Source organism: Malaclemys terrapin, chromosome 2, assembly GCF_027887155.1.
Source record: "Malaclemys terrapin pileata isolate rMalTer1 chromosome 2, rMalTer1.hap1, whole genome shotgun sequence".
Taxonomy (NCBI): domain Eukaryota; kingdom Metazoa; phylum Chordata; order Testudines; family Emydidae; genus Malaclemys; species Malaclemys terrapin.
Window position 1 is genome coordinate 127,105,530 of NC_071506.1, and position 20,411 is coordinate 127,125,940.

Here is a 20,411-nt window from a genome sequence, read left to right on the forward strand (position 1 = left end):
GTGACTGGTTCCCCAAAGGGTGCCACCTGGAACTGGGGTACCATTGAGCCCTCTCACCCACCAGCCAAGGCTCCCTCTCACACTGTGCTGCTCACAAGCTGCATTTCCGCTCCTGGTCCTACACTTCCCCCAGCATTCACACAGGTAGGGGCACACCCAGCTGCAGTTACATGCAGGCTCTCTGACCATCCGCTGCATGAACCAACCGTAGAAAGGCTGCAGCCAAGGTAACTCTCGGCTCCCCACGCACGCATTCCCTCTGGATCATAAACCCAAAATTATACCGTCTTGCACTGCACAGGGATTTGTACAGTGTTAGCTCATAGTTTACCCCGCTACGATTTCCCATGCATGTCACTGGTTTAGATCAAGCAAAAATAAGTTTATTAACTACAAAAGATCCCTTTTAAGTTATTCTAAGGGATAGCAAACAGATCAAAGCAGATTGCCTAGCAAATAAACAAAAATGCAAACTAAGCTTAAGACACTAGTTAGATTGCCTATGAATTAGCAGTTCTTCGAGTGTTTGCTCATGTCCAGTCCATATTAGATGTGTGTGATCACCACATGCACTGGTGCTGGAAGTTTTTCCCTCAGCAGTATCTGTAGGTGACTGGCTCTGGTGCCCTCTGGAGTGGAGTGCACATGCCGCAGTATATGGGGCACTGCCAGCTCTCCCCACCCTCAGTTCCTTCTTGCCACCAGTGACGGTGCTGGAACATCTGCTGCTTCGGCTAGCATTGGTTTTGTTCTCCGTTCTTGCAAAAATTATAAAACCTGTACTATAGTTGTATATATTTAGTAGTCGACTTAGTTACCCTTAGTAGTAGTTCTTAAAGTCTTCATTCATCCTGAACGGGACTCAGCTGGGGGATGGGGCATGCCCCAGTCCCCAGGATTTAAGCCTTGCGATCATTGCAAACAGCCTGTGCCCATCAGAAATCCACATAGTAGCTGCCTGAGGTGCTTGGGCGAAGGGCACGTAAGCGACAAGTGTCGTATTTGTAAGTCCTTCAAACCCAGGCTGAAAAAGGAGCGTGACAACTGCCTGAAAGTGCCCCGATGGAGTCGGTGCTCACTCCGGCACTGGAGCAATGGTCTGACTCCGCACTGAGCACCACGGCATCGGTGCACAGTGCTCCACCAGCGCCATCCACGAGCCGGTACCGATCCCCCTCCACGGCTCCAGCCAAGATGCCGAAGAAGACAGTGAGGGGAAGATCTCCTACTTCCCTCAAGGGAAAGAAGAGGGCGAGTCAAGACCGGTATCGGGCAGCTCAGCGCCCCCTTTGGGAAGTCGGGCCCCAGCTCAGGTCGAGTCGTGCGGTACAGCCCATCCCATACCTTGCCTGTGACTCCAGATAGCAGTGCAGGCCTCTGTCAGCTTCAGGTGCCGTCGATGCCCGAAGCCCTACAGGCAGCTAAGGTGATCCTGACCCTTTGTCCCAAGCCCTCAGTTGTGGCAAATCACTGACCTCCCAAGATGGAGTTCAGAGTCAGGTAGTCTGGTCACAGGCCCTTGCATACCTTGCTGAGTCATAGCAGCCATTACTTACAAGTGTGGAGTGTTCTCAGGAAGGCTCACCAGGTGCAGGATAATCTTCTCCTAAGGCCTATTGTTCCCCCCATTACCCCGAATAGGCCCTTCCCCCAGGGCCGGCTCCAGGCACCAGCTTGCCAAGCAAGTGCTGGGGGCGGCCACTCCGGAGAGGGGCAGCACGTCCAGCTGTTTGGCGGCAATTCGGCGGACGGTCCCTCACTCCTGCTCGGAGTGAAGGACCTCCTGCTGAATTGCCGCTGCAGATCGTGATTGCAGCTTTCCTTTTGTTTTTGTTTGGCTGCTTGGGGCGGCCAAAACCCTGGAGCCGGCCCTGCCTTCCGCACCCACAACCTAGACTGAAAACATCTTGCCTAGTGAGCATCACCCAGGTGTAACTACATGTGAAATACAGATGTATAGTCAATATTCATAACTTCAGACTCAAAAATGATACATGCGCATAAACAGGCTAACTGTATTCAGCAAATCATAACTTTTCCAATGACATCTTACATGACCCATCTTGCATAAAATCCATCATAATTATGCCATAATCATATCGCATATAATGATATCACTATGAAGAATATTGGGTGCAGTGTCATGGGGTGGGAATATTCCTGCGTAGGGCTCCCAATGGGGTAGCGTCGGCCCTGCCCCAGGCCAAGAAAAGAGAGAGACTGGGGTCAAGAAGAAAAGACGTGAAGAACAGAAAGGGCCAAATAGAGGCTGGGAGATGGGCTTGACAGCAGGGATTGCCTGAATGGGAGCTGGCCGGAGGGAGAGGCCGCCCATCTGAGGAGACTTTTGTGGTACTAGGAAAATTGCAGGTGGTGCTGTGCTGAGAAAATCCCTGTAATGTTGTACCTGGCCACTAGGAGGCACTCTGGAGGCGAGAGGCATGATGACACATGGTAAAAATCCATATATCTAAAATGGGAGGTGCAGTGGGTCAATACCTTGTCTTGTCCTGACTTTGGAGACAAATGTTCAAGTCCTGCTCACACCCCAAGTAAGAGGGACTTTGGATCACTTAAATGATCCATCAGTCCTAAGTAGTGATCCGTAGGTCTTGAACACATGCCTCCTGTGTTGTTGTGTCTCTAGGTGTTTCTTAGAAATGTTTTCACAGCACTTCTGGTCATCAGATTGAAACATGTCACCATACACTGCAGCAAGCAGAGCAAGGTGTGTGTGTGGTTGAGGGGTGGGTCTTTTGTAATTAATTCCATGTCTGGCTTTTCATTGTGGAAATCCGGAAATAATACCAGCAATAATGAATTATGTTTATTAAAAAGGTAAACGTTTTTAGGTCTGGATTTTCTTTTACAGGCTGAGAACATTTTATTTGCTTTCTGCTGTTTCCTTTGAGTCCTTTATTATTATTTTATTTATTACATTGTAATGGAAACCAGAAGGCCAAGCCTATAATGGGATCCTATTGTATTACAGGGTATCATGGTTCTTGTCCTGAAGTTTATTTATGATCCAATTTAAGAAAGACACAGCAAGTAAATGTAACAGACAGTAAGAAGGCGGAGAAGGGAGGGTATCAGCAATAAGAACGTGTATTTACATAGGCTAGTTGTGTGCATAACTTGATGGTTCCAAATCATTCAAGAATAGAAATAAATAGATTATCTGCAGTCCCTACTGGATGCACAACTCCCCATTTATTTGAGAATTCCATACAATGGTATCTAGCTGGGGTTGCCAACTATCTCTTACAGAATTTAAGATGCTACAGCTTCGTTTGCTTGTAATGACATTTTGGAGAACATCCAACTTCCTCGGAATGTTGGCTTGCTCCACTCTTCATGGATCATTGTGAAATTTAACTGTTCTATATTGTCCGTGGTATGTGCTAGTATTGAAAATAATCATTCGTTCTGTTCTATTGTCTGTTTGTATCACTGTAAGCAGATGAAGTCGTCTGATATTGACCAAGAATTATTCACTGAAAGCTATTGCAAAGTGTGCAGTGCTCAGCTAATATCAGAATCTCAGCGGGTGGCACATTATGAGGTAAGATTTTCTTTGTTACTCAGAGCCTAAATTTGTTAGAATGAAGTTATGCAGTGGCTATAATATATTGCTGAAAACTGCAGAATTCTTCTGCTATAATGGAGTCACTTTTTGGGCTACCATTGAATATTGATACAGAAATGTAGAGACTATTCTTTAAAATTCCCATGCTTAGAGAACAGTAAAAGAAGTCCCTGCGCTACATCCACTCAATATATGGCCTGGACTTGATTTTCTAAGTTTTTTTCTTTGGCACTTAGGAATGTCTGGTAATGCTACCCCAATGTATGGAACATTTGTTGTTCCGCTTGGTCTCATTACGTTAATAACTTGTGTATAAAACTTATCTTTTATAAGATTATTGAACCAATCCATTATAGAAAGGAAATGCATGAAAAGAAGAAACCTTTGCAGCGGATTTTGTAACTGGCCAAGTAGTATTTAAAATGCAATCAAAAATGTAAATGCAGAACAACGCTATTTAAATTAAAAATAATTTTATTGCTGGTTATATTGTTCTCTAATTGTGTATCCAATGTTTAAATAATGCCATTGTAACATTGCCTGCTGCATCTCTTCTTGCTGCTGTCTAAACTTGCAAAGTTAGTTCTGTAATTTGAAGACTATATTGAAAAACTAGGTTTCAAAAAGAATGTAGTTAGTGAGCTCAATTAAGAGTTCAGCAATTTGAACTCAAGTTTTCATATTAAATGTGCTGTGCTATCCATTGCTGAGAAGAAATTTCTAATTTTGCAGCGAATAGATTAGTATTTGAATGTATTTAAGCACTTAAGAGGTAGGCAAGCTATAAACAATTAGGAAGGATATATCATTAGAGATGTTAGAACAGCAATTAACAGCACTGCACATCATCAAAACAAAATTAAATAAATTCCCATTGAACAGGGAGGGAATCGCAGAAGGATATCTTGTTGTATAATGCTAGTAAGAGGAAAATAATACAGTACATACCCCGTCTTGACATCAGAGACCAGAGCATACTCTCTTTGGGCTGTAGGGAATATGCTGCATGGCATTCCGGAGGAAAGGGGTGTAAATGATTGTAAATGTGAGGCTGGCTTGGTGTCAGTCAGATATATAGGAGTCAGAAATGAATACTGTACGCAGATTGCTGGTTTGGCTACTGTGTGGGGCTGTGCTGGGATAAATGGAAGGTGAACGCATTAGCACTAGAGGACAGGCTGTGGAGTATTAATCACAAATGGACTTCAGTCATACTCTCTCATATCCACCCCGGCTGTGCTGTTAGTAATCAGTGACAGGTGTGAGTCTGAAATGGGACCCATCTTTCCCAAACTAGAACACTGGAAAGCTCTAGGGGGAAGGGAATTTTTACAGGCAGCTTGAGGGTGGGGGCTCTTTTGTGCAAGGGTCTTAATGACTTAGTGAATGTGAAACTCAACGCAAAACTCAGCTGATGCCATCAAGATTTGCATCGTTTTCAACAAAATGACAATTCTGTCAATCCTCAGGACACATCGGAACAGATTGGTTTGCCCAAACCTCACCTCTGGTTTACATGAATGTTTTGCCATGGGTGTAAATTTGACAGAGAATTTGTCCCACTGTTAGCAGTGGAAACAGACAAGAGCCTTGATTCGTGCATGGTAGATGAGGAAATGTCGTTAATAAATAAGGACAATTATAACAGCACATATTTATTTATAAGGAACTTGTCAAAACAGCCTAGCCCTGTATATACTACCCTGGCTTACCTAGAGATTGAAACGGACATTCCCAGCAGCTATTGCCAACTCTAAGGCAGCAACCTTCCAGCTCTTGATAATGCTGAAAGAGGAAGCCAAATTTCAGTCCACAGGAGACGGAGGCACTAGTGCAGAAAATAGGAACTGCTACCTGTGAGCAATGGGGTATGCTAGCAGCCTCGTTTCATCTGTCCGTGTAATTGCTGGTGTAAGCTGAGTTGTTAATTCGCAGCAGATGTTTTGGAAATGGGGAAAACAACCTGGTTTTATGTCGTATATTTCTGGAGCGATGTGTCAGGCTAGTTTGTCATACCTGTGCAATCCCAGCAGACACTGCTGACATCAGGCGCAGCAGCTCTAGTATGTAACCATGCCTACCAGGCTCTGTGACGCAATGCGTGCAGTGAGCTGGAAATCTGAAGGGACAAGCCAGACATGCCCGTCCACCTCAAGAAATTGGAGTGGCAAAGACCCAACCCGGAGCTTCCTTCTGATACAGCAAAGATGTTGAGCTGCTTGCGAGAAGCAGGTGCTGTGCTAATGGCACCAATAGCTAGGAGAGATCTTCAGCTTGCTTCCCCAGCATATTGGAGCCAGCAGACTCCTCTCCATCCATCTCAGTATTTGTTCCTCTTTCTCTTCGGCTGGCTCTGAGCTGCTCTTCCAGCAGACGCAGCAGTGTCTGTTCTCCTGGCAGCCCAGACCCCTTCTGTCTTTGTTTCTTTGCGCTCCAGAGTAGAATGTTACCTTCTGACCCAGCCTGTATAAAACACAATGCCTCCCAGGTATTTGGATGCTTTTGAATATGGGTGAGACCATGACTGCTCCATAGACTGTTCTATTCCCTGGATTAACCTACTGCTGAATGCCGGAGGCAGGACATAAGCCCTATAGTGTAGCTCTTGGTGATACCTCCAGTCTTGAGACACAATCTTTAAGAACAAGCAATGGCTTCTTGGGAATGTTGCTACGGGGAATGGAAGCGGCAGGGGGAAGAGGCATAGCTGTGCAATTGATTCATTCTATTTGATTTTTACCTTCTGGTTGTATCTTGCATTTGTCTTTGATTTTTAAGTGTTTTATTTTTTTTAAATAAATCTCTTGGATTTTGTATGCTGTGAAGTGTGGCACACGTACCCTTTGGCCACATTGTACCTGCTGTGGTCTCTGCTGCCATTTCAGGAGATGGATTCTTTGATGCAAAATTTCGGAAGGAATTTTCTGGGACAGATTTTAGTTGTTCTCCTACAGTTGTAGCTATTGAACAAACACCATTTATGTCCCAATTTAGAAGAAACTCCAAAAACAGCTTTTGCTCCAAGAGCATACTCCCTGCAGAGCTGGTCTTTTTAAAGAAAAACCCTCTTTTCCTGTGGAAATAGCTGGCTGTTTGTCACTAAAGTCTCATGTTTCAGCCCCATAAGAAAAGATTAATTGTGCAAAAATGGGTTATGACCTTCCCAGGCTCATCCCTGTTCCCTTTAAGATACCATACGTGGTGCCAGTGAGCCAGATTTTCATAAGTTCTCAACACCCAGCAGCCAGGGGCAGCTCCAGGCACCAGAGCAGCAAGTGCAGGCCTGGGACAGGAAGCTGCGGGGGGCGGCCTGCCGGTCCCTGTGAGGACGGCAGTCAGGCTGCCTTCGGTGGCGCACCTGCGGGGAGGTCTGCCGGGCCTGCGGATTCGCCGGCAATTTGGCGGCGGATACGCCAAAGCTGCGGGACCGGCAGACCTCCCGCAGAAACACGGCCAAATCGGCATGACCAGGGGACCACCCGCAGGCGCGCCGCTGAAAGCCGCTTGACTGCCGTGCTTGGGGCAGCAAAACACACAGAGCCGCCCCTGCCAGCAGCTCCCACAATGGGAGCTGAGCCCATTTGGAAATCAAGCCCCAACTCTGGAGGCTGGGCACATCTGACAATCTGGCAACGAGTCTTGTACTGCAGCGTGTCCAGGATAAAACTTGCGCGTGTTCTTGGGCTTTGGAGATTGGATAGTTTGCTAACTCTCTCGCTGAGTATTTTTTTCTCTCTCTATTGTAGACTCGTCTTGTAACTCTTAGGCTGACTCATAGGCAAGTTCATCATTGATCTTTGCAGCGTTAACTTGCTTTCTGTGGAGTGTGATTCTTTGGAAAACAGATGCAATGGAGAACTGCTTCTATCCCAGATGTCAATAGCAAATCTTCATACATCTGTCTCCTTCTCTTTCCCAATATACAATGGATGTGGTTTAATGAAACCTGAGCAAATAATTTGTAGTGAATAATTTATTGCATGGACTTAGATTCTTTTTTCTGCTCTGAGATGGAGCGAGCAGTGTGTGACTTACCCAGAGAGATCAGTCATTCAGAATGATTGAACACTTCATTTCTGTGAATAATTCTGAGTTTCTGAGAGTTGAGCGGGGATGGTTCGTTTTAATTGGACGCTGGAGTCACAAGGTGTTTGTTCCCTGGCTGGATGAACAAATCAGGTTTCCAGTGAGAATATTTGCCTTTTACAAGTTCGAAATTTGCTTTCCACTAATATTGTCTAGTATGTTCATTCAGCAGCTAGCACAATGGAGCCCTATCCTGACTGAACCCTAGATGCTGCTGTAAAATAAACGATAAATAATGGCATTTAAAGTTCACGGTCTCCTACAACCAATAAATGTATGGTCAAATACATACCAATCAATCCCAATGCCAGTAAATATAGGATCAAATATTGTTTGGTCAGAACTGAAACTTTTCACAGAAAAATGTCAATTCAGATCAAAAAAAATTCCTGCAGGAAATGTTGAAACTAAAATTTTTGTTTCATTTCAACTTCAAATGATGCTTTGTGTTTGATGTTTAAGAAGCTAAAACAAAATGACATTTTGATACGACGTCTTTCTTAAGCATTATTCAAAATGAAATGGAAATGACCGTTTTACTTTGAATTGTCCATTTGAAATAACTGCTCATGTCAAATTGGTCTGAAACTTCCTACAGGAAAACTGAGATTTTTTCAACTGATTTCAATTTCTGTGATTCTCTCCCTTCCATCCCCCCAAAAAAAACTTCTCCCAAGGGGAAAAAAATCTATTTTTCTAACCAGTTTTAGTAATAAATTTGTTCATTAAAATGTCCAGAGAAAACACACACGGGGGTTTCTTAGATTATAATCAACTTAGGTGGGGGATCAAATCTTCCCCTAGCATAGTGGGGCCCTGATTCTGATTGGGCTCTTTTGGATCTGACTGCAGCACAAATAAACAGAAACAGCTGGGGTCTGAACACAGCCATTGCACACTCTAATAGTCAATGGAGTGAATATTTGCAGGGTTTTCTGAGGCGTGCACCAAGCTTAGGTTTTCAGTAGAAATACCCAGAAAGGGCCTTAAATGGACACAACAATGAATTTTCTGTGCCCAAACTACATTTCATTGGTCTGTCTTTGTGTCAGGACTTATAGGAACAGGGTCCCTGCTCAACCATGAGACAAGGCTGTTTATAACCATATGCACTTCTCTGCATGGGATAATAATGTCTAGGCATGGATGCCAATATGCAGAAAAGAGATTTGGACCAAAGCTACATCTGGTTCCCTGGAGACCTATGCAGGGTTAGCGGCAGCCTGCAGTCTCCTCTAGCTCTGTAATAGGATTAGGACCCTGATGGGCCTTGGGCTGTCCTGAAGCACTGGCACATAGAATGGTCTTGTGCTGTTCTGTCCTTCATTTTTTTTTTTTTTTTTTTTTAGGCTCCCAGTGTGTGGGTCAGCTGCTGTTGCAATGCAGTGTGGGTGTGACTGCAGCGGCCAAAGGTGGTGGTTTGTTTTGGAAGATGGGGTGATTGCAGGGGAAGGTAGAACAGACTGGCGCAGGCTGCATTTTACAGCTGGCTCCCATTGCTGTTCTGTAACGTTCAAATAAAAATAATCCAATTGTTCATTTCACAAGCTGTCTGTGCCTTAATAATCACAACCCCACACCCACCACTTGGAAGCATGTCAGGATGACTTCACAGCTCCTGATATTTGGGGGCTTGATCCTTCTCCAGCCATTGTCTTCAATAGTGCAAGATCAGATTCTGGGCATGTAATTCTGCATATACCACACCCCCAAGATAGATCCATGCATCTGATGGCTTGGTTTATAGCCATTAACACATTACAATTTATTTTGAGTAGCCTCTTCCATGCAAAGATCTAGATTATATGTAGAGAGAGACAGAGAAACCTTGAAACTACCACCGTATGATCTATCCTTGAGCGCTGACGTTAGTGCAGTGGGAATAGTCTGCACCTCTAGGCCATGGAGTGAAATCTCAGCTGCACTCTGCATATAAAATTAGACATTTCTCTGTGAGAAAATGGGGGGAGTGAGGGGAAGGCATATGAAACAAGGAGGTTTTAATCTTGCCAAACAGGAATAGTCAGTTTCACTTAATTTCTCTTCTCCATCTCTGAGACATCAGGAATAACTCCTTTATTTCTTGCTTTCTTTCGCACTATTTTGCCAGGGAATAAAAAAAACCCAACAATTTGTTGACAATTCTGCAGATACTGAGCGATATTTCTAAGGGCAAGAGTAGTAGGAAAAATGACAAAAGAATCTGAATGTTTGCAGCATATCTTCACTTGCAACAAGACATGCAACAAAAAACTGTGCTCATTTTGTCTGTTACAACTCTCTCCCCTCTGCTGCTCTGTGTCTCCCATATACAGCTACTGCACCTCAGCTATCATCTGCATTAAAATCCACGAATACCACCCCCTTTCTCTAACACTGCTTTTAATCCAGGATGCGGCTCCTGAGCGCACTGAAGTGTGTAGCAGGAGTTGGGGTATTTGCTGGCAATGAAGCTGCATTTATCCAAATGCAGAAAATAAGCTAGCAAGGTCCATTCACATTGTGGTATTGAGCTGCACAGGATGTTGCTTTAGCGATGTTAATTAGTTTACAAATGGAGATAAGTAGGTGATGAGTAGGGTGACCAGATGTCCCGATTTTATATGGACAGTCCTGATATTCAGGGCTTGGACTTATATAAGTGCCTATTACCCCCGACCCCTGTCCCGATTTTTCACACTTACTATCTGTGATGAGTGATCTGAATACCACTTACCAAAACTGAGGAAGACCAAGCACTTGAATTACAACTAGAACTGTAACCCCAAGATGATAGTTTTAGGGACACTTGTGTGAACTCTTTCCATTACAATACGTTATCAGAGAAATCTGGCCTCTTCCGTTTTCTGTCATTGTTACTGTTTGTGCCACTGCAATGAATTATCCAAATCTGGATGCCTGATAAAGTCACTGCTAGGTAACAACATGCTGCAGTGCTTTGATCTGACAAGCATTCTGCATTGTGGTTGGCTCACCTGTTTTTCTCTCTGTGGGAGAATCAAGGAAGAAACAGAATGACTGGATGAGCAGATGAAGAAACACTAATAGGACAAAGTAGTACAGTGCACGCCAGGTGTTTTCAGGCTGTCTGCAGCATGTGGTGACAAAGGAGCCCATGGAAAATAGAAAGCAAAATTCCTGGAGAAAGGGGGTGGGAGTAAAAGAATACAAACCTCATGTTCACTAAAATCATTATGCATCTGGGGTGTAATCTGGGTTGGTTTTGGATAAAACCAGTCTGGCTTATATACATGATAGCATTTGACCTGCATGGGGTTCAGCCCCTTCTCCTTCTCCTCCTAACTACTTCTAGGTATTAGGATTCAGAGTAGCAGCCGTGTTAGTCTGTATCCACAAAAAGAAGAACAGGAGTACATCCGAAGAAGTGGGCTGTAGTCCACGAAAGCTTATGCTCTAATAAATTTGTTAGTCTCTAAGGTGCCACAAGTACTCCTGTTCTTCTTTTTGGGTATTAGGAGTTTCTTGCACCGTCCTCTGAAGCATCGGGTGCTGGACAATATTGGAGACAGGGCACTGGGCTAGACGGGCCATGAATCTGCTCCTGTGTTCCTAACTCTGATGTGAAATGCGAGTGCTGAGCGCCCACCCAGTGCAGAGCTCCTACTCTGCATGGCATTTAGGTAATGGAATGTCAGAGAGACTTGGAAAGTCTTTTAACACGCAGAGGGTTTTCAATGGCATGTTCTAAGGGCACCTTTCTTCACTGGGCTTGTTTCTCGGCTGGATGTAAAGCCAAGCGACTTCTAAAGGCAGGTGACCTTTTCATCCAGCTCTGACTGCACTGAATACTCCGTGTCCTTCAAGCACAATTTGAAATGGTGGGATTGATCTTTATATATAATCTGTGGGTGGGGAAAAATGCAGAAGTAGGTGGCCTGAGTAGGTAACCCTGAGCACAGTGCCCTTTGCAAGGCCTGGCTCTGCCCTGTGGAGAGCCTGGGGATTCAGATCAGAAGAACTGTGCTACATGAACAATGTGCTAAATCGTGTTCCCAAGGCTTTTGTCAACAAAGCTTCACTATTAAAATGTCTTTCTCCCTTCAAAGGTGCAATTGCTTTTCCGTCTGTGCCAGAAACCACTTTGCAGGGAAATCCTTGTGAAACTCTCCTGTAAACACAAAAAGAAGAACAGGAGTACTTGTGGCACCTTAGAGACTAACAAATTTATTAGAGCATAAGCTTTCGTGGACTACAGCCCACTTCTTCGGATGCATAGTTTATGCTCTAATAAATTTGTTAGTCTCTAAGGTGCCACAAGTACTCCTGTTCTTCTTTTTGTGGATACAGACTAACACGGCTGTTTCTCCTGTAAACGAAGCCCATTGCAGCTATAATAGGGTTACCATATTTCAGCAAGCAAAAAAGAGGACGGGAGGAGCCCCGCCCCTGTCCTGTCCTCGCCCCGCCCCTGCCCCTCCCACTTCCCGCCCCCCTCAGAACCCCCAACCCTCCCCCCGCTCCTTGTCCCCTGACTGCCCCCTCCTGGGACCCCTGCCCCTAACTGCCCCCCAGGACTCCACCCCCTACCTAAGCCTCCCTGCCTCTTGTCCCCTGACTGCCCCCTCCTGAGACCCTCCCCCCATCCTAACTGGCCCCCTAGGATCCTACCTGTACCCTGACTGCTCCAACCCTTATCCACACCCCCACCCCCAGACAGACCCCTCGGACTTCCACGCCCCATCCAACCACTCCCCCCCCTGACAGCCCTCCCCAGAACTCCCAACCCATCTAAACCCCTCTGCTCCCTGTCCCATTGACTGCTCCGATCCCTCTCCCCATTCCTGGCCCCTGACAGCCCCCCCAGAACTCCCAACCCCTCCCCTCACTCCATGTCCCCTGACTGCCTCCTCCTGGGACCCCTGCTCCTAACTGCCCTCCAGGACCCTACCCCCTACCTGTACCTTGACTGCCCAAAACCTTATCCACATCCTCCCCCAGAAAGCCCCCCCCTGAACTCCCGCCCCCCCGTCTCTTGACTGCCCCATCCAAAACCTCCCTGCCCCTTCTCCGACCCCCTGCCCCCCTTGTTGTTGGCCTTCGCCTAATGTCTCTGTGAGCTTGCTCAGGAACGGCCTGAGCCGTTCGTCCCGGCACGCTGGCTGGCGGAGGAGGAGGAGTGGGGGAGGAGCTCCAGACTGCCAGAGGCGATCTGCGAATGCAGGGAGGGAGGGAGTGATCTCTGCTGCAGGGGAGAGGAGGAGGGGCTCTCTCTGGCTGTCGGAGCCCCATGTAAGTGACACCATCAGGCCGGCTGCCCTGTTAGCCGCGCGCACTCTGCATGGCGGGGGGCGGGGGGGGAGGGAAGTCCGGACATTTACAAATTCCCCCCGGATGCTATTTTTAGCTCAAAAATCCGGACATGTCTGGGGGAATCCGGACGAATGGTAACCCTAAGCTATGAGGTCACTTGATTCTCTGGTTAATGCACACAGAGGTCATTGCAACGTATCTAGTGAGGGGTGAATACAAAACACACACAACGCTGGAAGGGAGGCTGAGGGGAGGGGAGCGGAGGCAGGAAGAGAGGTTTTTACCCCTAGCCTGGAGAATCACGCTGGAAGGATAAGGGGATAGCGGTTGGAGATGGTTGTCTTGTAGCTGAGCTCCCTGAACAAATGTGGCACCGGGGTTCGGGTGAAACTTCTGCATGCAGAGTAGTCAGGGCCCACCTATAGAGAGATACGGTGGGGATGACGGCCACGTAAGTACCTAGATTTATGCATCGTTCAGCTGAACCTGGCTATTGGGGCTTGGAGGAAGCAAGAAGTGACTCAAAGCTGATGCAAGGGTCAGAAAAGCTTGTTTTTTATTTTTCTTTTGTGTGCTTCTGCTGCTCAGCTGTGCTACTTACATGACAAGCTTGACAAGCAGCATCCCTGTTGTATGTCTGTACAGCACATGCCATCACAGGGCTCTGAGCGCTACAGCAAGACAAATAGTAATAATAATCCTGGGTGAAGTCTCCTTGCGCGCTCCTGAGTCAGACCCATCTTGAAGCCAGAGGAACTGGAAATCTCAGAGAAACTCTCCTCATGTGATTTCCAGACCAAAGAGTTTGGGATAAATGCAGATGAACGTTGGTTTACCTGAATGAATCTCTTGGAGTTTTCTCCTCCAATGTCATTTAAATCCATATTTAGAGCAGGTGCTCTCTCTCTGGTTCTATGTCTCACCTTCCCTCTGAGTAATGAGCCCATTTGCTCTTAGATAGCTGCTAGCTCTCACAGCTCGCATCTGTAATGCAGCTCTTCCTTCTAGCTGTCTCCATGCAGAGAGCTGCAGCAGTTCCTTTGGGGGATTTACACTGTAAATTAAATATCGGCTTTCTCGGGAAGTCCTGGTGAGTTTTCAGCTCCATACAGAAGCACTTGCAGCCGTTTGAAAGACATTCACATTTGTTTGCAAGTTTCTCCTTGAAAATCCCGCAGTAAAATTACTGAATATGCAGTCGCCTTCAGATTTCGCCTTGAGCTGCATATTCATTACCGCATTTGCTCTAGAAGCAGCTATAACACTTTTCTTCAGTGTAAACTTTATGGCTTCAGGTGCTTGAACAATATTCTATTTTTTGACATAAAATAAAGAAATATGTTGGGTTTTTAAGAGAAGCCCAGGAAGGTGCAGGTGGAATGTGGTGTTATTGGCTCCCCTCATAAACAAGGCAATGAATAACCAAATGTTTGCTATGGAGACCGAAATGTGGGGAATAGCAGAGACAAGCTGATTAAAATTCTGATGTTGAGAAAACTAAGGGAAAGAAAGAAAGTACCATGTCCTTTGGCTTGGTCTCTAGGAACCGAGGGCTCTTTGGAATCTCTTGCCTTGTCATAGACAAGTGATTCTCATGAATGGTATTGACAGCCTCATCAATATTCTTTTTCCGTGAATAGATTGAATGCTCCTGATGTTAATCTGCTGCCGCTCAGGCTGTCCAGGTGTAGGGAATTTTGTGCCAAATGTCTCGTCTGAAGGAATAATAGGCATTGTTTACTATCAGTACAGTAAAAGACCACAATGTGTTTGCCCAGAAAAGCAATCCTGTATCTGAAATATTAATGTGGAGGAAGAGCACACATGCCATTCAATAAATGCTAGGACCGAAGGTGCTAGGATAGGCTTTGAGCATCTGAAGAGAGCTCCTATATGTGATGCTACAGGCTAGAATGTATACCTGCAAAATCATTTTTCTCCCTCCTACTGCCTGTTCCTCGACTTCCAATCCATAGCAGGGAAGGCATCCATTAAATGCCCTGTGCTTCTGATTTTCTCCGTGGGCTAATTTTCCTTTGACATATCGTCGAGCGTCTCTATCTCAAAAGCAGTTTTTGCTACGGTTACTGCGCTAGGCATGCTTATTGCTAACGGCTCCAAGTGGGTCTTTAGCTTCCATTCCTAAGGAGCGAATATATGGCAACACAGCAGAGATTTGAAAAATTTATGGCAGTAAAACAGTCATCTTGAAAGATTGCGCAACATGAGGGACAAATTACTGATCAAGCTGTGGAGCAGAATGGGCACAGTTGAGCAGGAAATATTGACTGCAGAATAATCTGAAATATCTGTGTCCTACAGATCCAGATACTGTATATTCACAGACCTCCTCATCATCTCAAGAGGCTGAAGGCCCCTGAGTAGTTGTGCTGTACTGACTACAAGTCATTTTCAGTGGCAGAACCATACCTCATGCATTGACCTTACTACCCCTATGTCCCACAGGTGCAGACCCCTGCAGCCAGGACTGAGCGTGGGAGGCAAAATTCAACACGTCTGAATATTTTGAATATTTTTCTGTTAATGTTACAAGGAGCAGTAAAGAAAAATAAACTGCTGTGCATGAGAATGTGTGCATGGTCCTGCATTAGCCTTTGTGTACACATATGTGTGTATCGTGCTCAGATACCACAACAAAACAGCCAATTTCTAAAGTACAGTTTAACAGCAGAAGTGAAAATTGGTCTAGGTAAATATAGCCTTGTATGTTGTACTAAAGAAACACATTGACAGATATTTTATGATGAGATGGTTACTACCTACCTTTCCCCATTTTCTGCATACAGTAAGTAGAGTCACCAGGATAGCATTAACCACTAGATCACATTGCTCTCTATAAAACCAATTTAGATTAAACTGGTTCTTTACAAGACTACTTATTAGCACGTTGTTGTCAACATTAATGGCCAAACATCATTTCTAATGCACTCCTAGTGCCAAAATCTATTGTTGAGGAGAAGTAGCAGCAACAGCAGAATAGATAGAGCCTGATATAATTTGACTTCATTCCAGGGCTCCTTTCAAACAACATCACGTTTCTGGATGAAAATAGTTTAAGCTATAGAGGCTTCTTTCAGAAAACCAGAGAAATATACCGAGGGTGAGACCCTGAAGTTCATGTTCCGCTGACGTTAACAGTGATTGAAAGTCCGTAGGGATGCCGGCATTGTTACCAGCAATACATGTATATTGCTCTTGAAATAATAGTGAGCATAATTAAGATAATAAATCAGTTAGGACAGATCCAGTGAGGCGTGAGGGGACATTCGTTTCTTTCAAAGTCTTCATTGTTGCTTTTCACTAAGGTTTTTAAGCTTGCAACTTTCACTTTTGATTTAGATTTCAGGTATTCGTGAGATGAAGGATTAGCTGTCTCCATGCATTCTGACAAAATCCACCCACACTTTGTGCACTGGGCCCCTACTGAAACTGTCACACTGACATACTTTTACAACAATTTGGTTCAAATACATTGTACTAAAATAAAACCAACACAGCCAAATAGTGTATATGTGTGTGTGTGTGTGTGTGTGTGTGTGTGTGTATATATATATATAAACAGAATCATAGAATAGGGTTGGAAGGGACCTCAGGAGGTCATCTAGTCCAACCCCCTCCTCAAAGCAGGACCAATCCCCAACTAAATCATTCTAGCCAGGCCTTTGTCAAGCCTGACCTTGAAAACCTCTAAGGCCTGGTCTACACTACGAGTTTAGGTCGACTTTAGCAGCGTTAAATCGAATTAAGCCTGGACACGTTCACACGACGAAGCCTTTTCTTTCGACTTAAAGGGCCCTTTAAACCGGTTTCTTTACTCCACCTCCGACGAGGGCATTAGCGCTAAAATTGGCCTTAGCGGGTCGGAATTGGGATAGTGTGGACGGAATTCAACGTTATTGGCCTCCGGGAGCTATCCCACAGTGCTTCATTGTGACCACTCTGGATAGCACTCTCAACTCAGATGCACTGACCAGGTAGACAGGAAAAGCCCCGCGAACGTTTGAATTTCATTTCCTGTTTGCCCAGCGTGGAGAGCACAGGTGACCACGCAGAGCTCATCTGCACAGGTAACCGTGATGGAGTCCCAGGATTGCAAAAGAGCTCCATCATGGACCGAACGGGAGATACGGGATCTGCTCGCCATATGGGGAGACGAATCAGTGCTAGCTGAACTCCATAGCAGTAAACGAAATGGCAAATATTAGAAAAGGTCTCCAAGGCCTTGAAGGAAGAGGCCATAACAGGGACACACAGCAGTGCCGCGTGAAAATTAAGGAGCTAAGGCAAGCCTACCACAAAGCCAGAGAGGCAAACGGAAGGTCCGTGGCAGAGCCGCAAACATGCCGCTTCTACGCAGAGCTGCATGCGATCCTAGGGGGTGCAGCCATCACTACCCCAACCGTGTGCTATGATTCCTTCACTGGAGAAACACACAGGGAAGCGGGTTTGGGGTACGAGGAAGATGAGGATGAAGATAATGTAGATAGCTCACAGCAGCAAGGAAGCGGAGAAACCGATTTCCCCAACAGCCAGGATATGTTTATCACCCTGGACCTGGAGCCAGTAACAAGGGACCTCTGGTGAGTGTACCTTTGTAAATATTACACATGGTTTAAAAGCAAGCGTGTTTAATGATTAATTTGCCCTGGCAATGGCGACCAGTACAAAGCTTTTGCAACTAACCCCACTTCTCCCCCACACCCAATTCTCTGGGATGATCACTTCACCCCTCTCCCCCACCGCGTGGCTAAAAGCGGGGAACATTTCTGTTCAGCAGAGCAGGAACGGGCACCTCTAAATGTCCCCTTAATAAAATCACCCCATTTCAACCAGGTGACCGTGAATGATATCACTCTCCTGAGGATAACAAAGAGAGATAAGGAATGGATATTGTCTGCATGCCAGCAAACACCGGGACTATACGCTGCCATGCTTTGTTATGCAATGATTCCAGATTACGTGTAACTGGTCTGGCGTGGTGAAGTGTCCTACCATGGCGGACAGGATAAGGCAGCCCTCCCCAGAAACCTTTTGCAAAGGCTTTGGGAGTACATCAAGGAGAGCTTTCTGGAGATGTCCCTGGAGGATTTCCGCTCCATCCCCAGACATGTTAACAGACTTTTCCAGTAGCTGTACCGTCCGCGATTGCCAGGGCAAATTAATCATTAAACACGTTGCTTTTAAACTATGTGTAATATTTACAAAGGTACACTCACCAGAGGTCCCTTGTGTGCCCTCAGGGTCTGGGAGCATGCCTTGGGTGAGTTCGGGGGTTACTGGTTCCAGGTCCAGGGTGATAAACATATCCTGGCTGTTGGGGAAACCGGTTTCTCTGCTTCCTTGCTGTGAGCTATGTTCATGGTCTTCATCATCATCTTCCTCGTACCCCGAACCTGCTTCCCTGTTGCGTGATTCTCCATTGATGGAGTCAAAGCCCACGGTTGGGGTAGTGGTGGCTGCACCCCCTAGCATGGCATGCAGCTCCGCGTAGAAGCGGTATGTTTGCGGCTCTGCCCCGGACCTTCCGTTTGCCTCTCTGGCTTTGTGGTAGGCTTGCCTTAGCTCCTTAATTTTCACGCGCCACTGCTGTGCGTCCCTGTTATGGCCTCTGTCCTTCATGGCCTTTGAGACTTTTTCTAATATTTGCCATTTTGTTTACTGCTATGGAGTTCAGCTAGCACTGATTCGTCTCCCCATATGGCGAGAAGATCCCGTATCTCCCGTTCTGTCCATGCTGGAGCTCTTTTGCGATCCTGGGACTCCATCATGGTTACCTGTGCTGATGAGGTCTGCGTGGTCACTTGTGCTCTCCACGCTGGGCAAACAGGAAATGAAATTCAAATGTTCGCGGGGCTTTTCCTGTCTATCTTGTCAGTGCATCTGAGTTGAGAGTTCTGTCCAGAGCGGTCACAATGAAGCACTGTGGGATAGCTCCCAGAGGCCAATAACGTCGAATTCCGTCCACACTACCTCAAATCTGACCCGCAAAGGCCGATTTTTAGCGCTAATCCCCTCGTCGGAGGTGGAGTAAAGAAACCGGTTTAAAGGGCCCTTTAAGTCGAAAAAAAGGGCTTCGTCGGGTAGACGTGTCTAGGCTTAATTCGATTTAACGCTGCTAAATTCGACCTAAACTCGTAGTATAGACCAGGCCATAGTGTGGATATTCTAAATATGGAAGAAATCCTATAGAGAAACAAGAACAGCATGGATTCCCGAAAGCTTCATTCCCCTCTCCCACCACTGGACACACTGGTTTAATTTCATTGTCTTCATTGGCCCTAATCCTGATTTACACTAGTGAAGTGAAGAAAGAAAGAAAGGAAAAGCTGGTAGGGTTTGCAAAACTTTCCCAGCCAGAACCACGTAACCAGACAGCTCCTGCAAAGGTTAGGAGATCTGGTCTTGCCTGACCTTGTGCGTAACTCTCATTGGCATGAGAAGAAGTTGTGTGTGTATCCAGAGAGAAGTGTCTCTTCTTGCATACATAGCTACTCGCCAGGCAGAGGGATGTCAAAAGGGCATAGTGGGGTCTGACAACAAGAACGCTGATACTAGAATTGATGTACAGTAGTCAGAGTACTATAAAGACATGAATCCGTGAATCCTCACACACCGGTACAAATTATTATCCACATTGTACCGATAGGGAAACTGAAGCACAAAATGGTTAGGTGACTTGCCCAAGTTGACACAGTTGGGAGCAGAACTCAATTATTCCTGGATTGCATGTGGAGTCCACCAGATGACAGTTCTTAGCTAGAGCCACAGCATAACTCTGCAACGGTAAGAAGTATGTCGGTGCTTTAAACAAGATGCAAGTCCCTCTGCAGTGTGATCCTTATATATGGTATGTGTGTGTGTGGGGGGGGAAGCTGCTATGTCCTGGGGGACTTCATTCTGAGTGACATGCTGAAGGTCTCATGCTGCCAGAATTAAAACATCCTTGACATTTCTAAAAAGTATAGATGATCATTTCCTAACTCCAAAAGTGTTGCATCCACCACAGGGAAGTCTGTCTTGGACCCTGTCTTGACAGATAAGGAGGGATTGATTGTAGAACTAAAAATTAATGATTGTGTACGTGCAAGTGTTCATGACTTAACCATTCTGTTTGCACATAACAAATGTAAAGTCCAAACCAATAAATATATACTTGGTGCTTTGAAAGGACCAATTTCACAATGCTGAAAACAATTATAAGCAAAATGAGCTGGGAGAAGGAATTGAAACTGAAAAAGTGAAGAATATTTCCCTAGCTGCTCAAAAAGCTACAATTGAGAAAGAAGGCTATGGTGGTTAAAATAGCAACCTGGCTTAGCAAGGAAATAAAAGCAGCTATAACATTTATAGATATACAAGTAAAATGTGGGGGTAAAGAAGTTGATAGCAGTGAATATAAACTAGAAGCTAGGAACTGATGCCAAAAGGACACCAGGAGAAATCT

General features: G+C 45.6%; 1 protein-coding gene across 3 annotated transcripts in view; it reads left to right on the plus strand.

Moving 5' to 3' along the window:
* The window catches only part of ZMAT4 (zinc finger matrin-type 4), a 166,877-nt gene that overhangs the window by 38,541 nt on the left and 107,925 nt on the right, over nt 1–20,411 (plus strand). For 2 of the 3 annotated variants that reach the window (XR_008443946.1, XM_054019507.1), the window contains exon 2: nt 3,464–3,565. Coding sequence is in view for 2 of the 3 variants with exons in the window: in XM_054019507.1 (XP_053875482.1) it covers nt 3,464–3,565 (102 nt within the window). In the remaining variant the exon portion in view is untranslated. Of the gene's footprint in view, nt 1–3,460; nt 3,566–20,411 lie in introns of all 3 variants that reach the window. The other variant, XM_054019508.1, reaches the window with a different exon arrangement.